Source organism: Rutidosis leptorrhynchoides, chromosome 4 (genome assembly GCF_046630445.1).
Source record: "Rutidosis leptorrhynchoides isolate AG116_Rl617_1_P2 chromosome 4, CSIRO_AGI_Rlap_v1, whole genome shotgun sequence".
In the NCBI taxonomy this organism is placed as follows: domain Eukaryota; kingdom Viridiplantae; phylum Streptophyta; class Magnoliopsida; order Asterales; family Asteraceae; genus Rutidosis; species Rutidosis leptorrhynchoides.
This window is the reverse complement of record NC_092336.1, coordinates 375,018,449-375,022,858: the sequence shown is the minus strand read 5'-3', so window position 1 is coordinate 375,022,858 and position 4,410 is coordinate 375,018,449. Positions and strand designations below refer to the sequence as shown.

The 4,410-nt window shown below is 35.7% G+C and overlaps 1 protein-coding gene across 1 annotated transcript; it reads left to right on the top strand.

Annotated features, from left to right (window-relative positions):
• Window positions 1-924: 924 nt before the first annotated feature.
• Window positions 925-3,934, top strand: LOC139843922 (ER lumen protein-retaining receptor). The gene is made up of 6 exons (XM_071834105.1): window positions 925-1,212; window positions 2,135-2,400; window positions 2,599-2,714; window positions 2,835-2,908; window positions 3,058-3,121; window positions 3,650-3,934. The coding sequence occupies exons 1-6, from the start codon at window positions 1,122-1,124 to the stop codon at window positions 3,684-3,686; spliced, it is 648 nt and encodes a 215-aa protein (XP_071690206.1). The 5' UTR covers window positions 925-1,121; the 3' UTR covers window positions 3,687-3,934.
• Window positions 3,935-4,410: the final 476 nt, after the last annotated feature.

Below are 4,410 nucleotides of genomic sequence, written 5' to 3'. Positions count from 1 at the left end.
ATATATATATATATATATATATCCCCTCAAAGTTCTGAAAAAGGAGCAGTTTTTATAAAAACAAAAATGAAGACCGCTGGAGGACAAAGAACTCAAAGTGAAATTCCAATTATAAGAAAGGGTTGTTTCTCCTTTCTTCCTCCAGTACTATCGGTCGTAACTCTTTGATAATCAAATCGGAGTGGTGATCAAGTGTTGTGTAGATCATGAGCCTTTTCGGTGTGTTTTCGATATATTTCTTGCTAAGAGGATGAGAAGGCCGTGAACATCGTCGATCATTCTAGAATCAGAGTGATAAGTTGGACGTCCGGTGGAGTTGTCCATGCGTCCTCGAATGAGAGTCAGTAGTGCTCGTTGGTTGACAGAGAAGGGAAGTGCGGATCCATCTGAAACAACTTCGTTGGAATTCCTTGCTTTTTCATTGGTCATCAAGTAATTACGACTTTTCGCGGCACCCGCCGCTCTTTCCAACCTTTTCGTTTGTTCACGTTTTCTCTCATTCGCCGTCAATTCGTGAGCACGTGAAAGATTCATGTTTAATTTAAAATTGGATAGATTTAACGAATTCAAGAAATCACCTATTCACGCATGTTTCCAGGTTTTGGTGCGTGTGAATTTTAAAGCTGAATTGAACGTCTTAATAAACGAACAAAACGTACCATGCGTGTTGCTGGTTGGTTAGTACGTAATGTGTTACCATTGCTTACCTTGCGTTAGTGCTCAGTGAACACGCATCACGCATCAAATTACACGCACCGGTCCGTAAGCGTGGTTAGGGACTGTTAATTTGAAATTTTATTAAAAATCATTCTGTGAGAACATAATTGTAATATCATTTTAATAAAAAAACTTACCAAAAATCAAGTAAACGTCACTACTAACTTGTTTACCATTCCCAGACACTACCTCCATCCAAAATACACGACTTCTCATTTTGTTTCTTCACAGTTCCGCAACCAACCCAAATAAAAAACCCGACCCGTTTTTTCTCATTTCTTCTTAATCTCCACAACTGCTACATAATCGAAGAGATCTGTTTGAAATTGTGTTTCTAAAGCAGATCTGTTAAAAACTATTTCATCATTTCAATTTTATCCCTAATTCATAATACGTACAAAAAAATGAATATATTCAGATTAGCAGGTGATATGACACATTTAGCCAGTGTTCTTGTGTTACTTCTCAAGATTCACACCATCAAATCATGCGCTGGTAATATTATCATTTACTTTACTAATTAGTAATTATATTTGTTATTTTAGGGTTTTGATTTTATGCTATTTCAATTACTGTTATGCACTCATTGTAAGTAAATTATATGTTTATGAATGCGCCATAAGACGATAGAAATGTATTGTGTTAAATGACCTAAAAGGAAGCAGAATGTTTTAGTTTTTTTATGAAATGTACTTGTAGCTCAATTTAGAGACTATATGGATTGCATTATTTAGTGTTTGATGCAGTTGTCGTTATGGCGTTTGAACGGTTCGTTTTGGTTTCTAATTCGCGTGAAATGTTGATTGTTTATATCTGGCAGAGGGTGTTTTGTTGTTTGCTCGAGGCTTAATTACTTGATTTTTCCTTTGCAAATACAGGCATAAAACATATGCTAATGACTTTAAATACCTAATTGAACTTCTTTGAATTAAAATTTGACTGCTTTAGATTATAATCAAGTAATTAAGCCTTTCTCGCATTTGTTACGATATATGTTGTAACAAGACTTTCTCTCACTGCAAGTTGTTTTGAATGATATGATCTAATAAAGAACTCCATTATATTAGCTTAGTTTTTGGATCAAGTGATATAAATATATGATACAACCTTGTTGTAAAACATCACAAGATGGCTTAGTGGTTGGCGTCCTATAGTCTCACAAGATGTCTCAGGTTCAAACCTCACTAGAAGCTGATTTTGGGGCGGCCACGTGATAACTCGGTTAGGCCACTTACATTTGAGTAAAAATAATCACCCTCCTGGTTACCATGAACTTGAAAAACCTTCCAATTTAGCCTTGTTGTAAGTTGTCCATCATTTTCGTAACTAAACTTGCAAGTTGAATAGTTCACTGTTTACGTTGTAGAGACCATAAGTTAATCCAACTTTTTGATCTCTTATTTGATTTACATGCCAGGTGTATCACTGAAAACTCAAGAGCTCTATGCACTGGTCTTTGCTACTCGTTACTTGGATATATTTACTGATTTTATCTCAGTATACAATACTGTCATGAAGTTAATTTTCTTAGGAAGTTCATTCTCTATCGTATGGTACATAAGGCACCACAGGGTTGTTCGTAGATCCTACGACAAAGATCAAGACACCTTTCGCCATTATTTCCTCATACTGCCTTGTCTGCTGTTGGCCTTACTTATTAACGAGAAGTTAACTTTCAAAGAGGTATACACATCTTGCTTTTCAGATATAAATATTTCAGTCAAGTTCATATTGTGTCCACCACTCCACCTAGCTTAAGTTCTGACACAAAAATAAATCATATCAACAATGTTAGAGGTGGTAATTTTAGTCTATATACATAAGAATATGTCAATTTGGGTTGTGCTTTATACTTTTATTTTCAAAATATATATGTTGCAGGTTATGTGGACGTTCTCTTTATATCTGGAAGCTGTGGCTATACTTCCTCAGCTGGTGTTGCTGCAAAGAACAAGAAACATTGATAACTTGACTGGTCAATATGTTTTTCTTCTTGGGTAATACGCATCTGCAATACTCGTATTTTTTTCCACTCACGTGTTTGACTATACTTTCTACTAAGTGAAATTAAATTACATTTTGATGTTAAATATAGTCTAAATTTTGGTCTCCTGCAGAGCATACCGGGCTTTGTACATCTTTAATTGGATCTACCGTTACTTCACTGAACCACATTATGTTCACTGGATCAGTATGTCTCTCTTTCTCATTAAAGTTGCACAAAAGCATATGTGTTAATGTATATGCTTTCATGTAAAACACTAAAACAGGGTACTGATTATATTTATATTGATCTCACGAGCCTTAAGCGCTCAATTAATACTTTTTCTGGTGGTGCAGCTTGGATAGCCGGGCTAGTCCAGACGTTGTTGTATGCTGATTTCTTCTATTACTACTTTGAAAGGTAAATGCTGCATGTTTCTTTATTAGAAACTCTTGATCTGCATGTCACAAACTTCGTGCATTCACACGTTCCTACCAGAGGAGGAAAAATGGGTGGGTCAGTTCAGCCACCTAAAAAACAGGGGTCTAAACGGGCCAGGCAGGAGGGTTGATGGGTTGACCTGCAAACAGACAGCAACTTTTACAACATAATAATGTGTTCGTTATCAAATAAAACTTAGAAAAAACAGTTCGAATTCTAGAGTAAGGTGAGGTTGGATCTATCAAATACGGAGTAACAATTTCTGATGCCAGTTGACCCGCTCGACCCGTTTGACTCTTCCCATTGTTTTTAAAATTAACAAATATGACCCACTTGACCCGTTCGAGGTGTAATACATCCCATGTTGACCCAATGTCAAGTAAATATGTTGTTGGATGTGCCACCTCTAGTTGCAGATTGTTGAACACGTTTTTTTGGTGACCGTTGACTATTGCTGGTAATGATCATGCTTGACCATTTATTTCAATTGTTTTTTAATGAAAACAGCTGGAAGAACAATGCAAGGCTACAATTACCTGCTTGAATTTGTTCTATTGACAATGATAATGCTGGGTGAGAGTGTTGTAAGTATCGTACCTGATTCTCCTAGGGTTGTATGATGATTCTGATTCTGGTAAATTTGTTTTGAATACCGCCATGAGGTTTTTATATACTCTAAGAAATTAGGGCTGTAATACTTGAAAACAGGACAAAATATGTATCTATGCTATGTAATGCAAATTCACATTCTTCAAAAAAACAAAAAATATATTTACGTGCGAGCGGGTGAAATCTGATGGTGTTTATTGAGTAACTGATAATTTGTCAAGAAAACAAGAATCTATATAGGAAACATGTCAAACGATTTAGAAGTTTTATCTAAGACCATTTGTAACCAGCTTGCTCAGGGTGATGTGCCGGACTAACACACCCATCATGCTAGTAACGCGTGCCGGTTTTTCATTTTGCTGGCGTGCTCGGTCGAACCGCAAAACCATTTACGAACGTGTTGAGGGTTGAGTGCTGACATGGACTACATGTGACCGTTAGAAAAGTAAAAAGATACTGGTGATAAAAAAACTCCTTCCAAGGGCTATGTTTACCCTTTAAAATAAATTATAAAATAAAATTTTATAATTTTATTAGGATTTTGTTAACAACAGCGCTTACTCTAAGGTTGTCGTTAACACACTTTAATGAATTGTAAACAGCGGTTACTTTTTTATTTTATTTTTGGCTAAAATAACGATAATATTAAAACAAAGTCT

What these genes read in the sequence shown, in the direction of transcription:
- LOC139843922 (XM_071834105.1), top strand. Translation starts at nt 1,122, where the DNA reads ATGAATATATTCAGATTAGCAGGTGATATGACACATTTAGCCAGTGTT. An exon ending in CAATATGTTTTTCTTCTTGG is followed by an intron (nt 2,715 to 2,834) that starts GTAATACGCATC and finishes GGTCTCCTGCAG; the next exon opens with AGCATACCGGGCTTTGTACA. An exon ending in TTCTATTACTACTTTGAAAG is followed by an intron (nt 3,122 to 3,649) that starts GTAAATGCTGCA and finishes TAATGAAAACAG; the next exon opens with CTGGAAGAACAATGCAAGGC.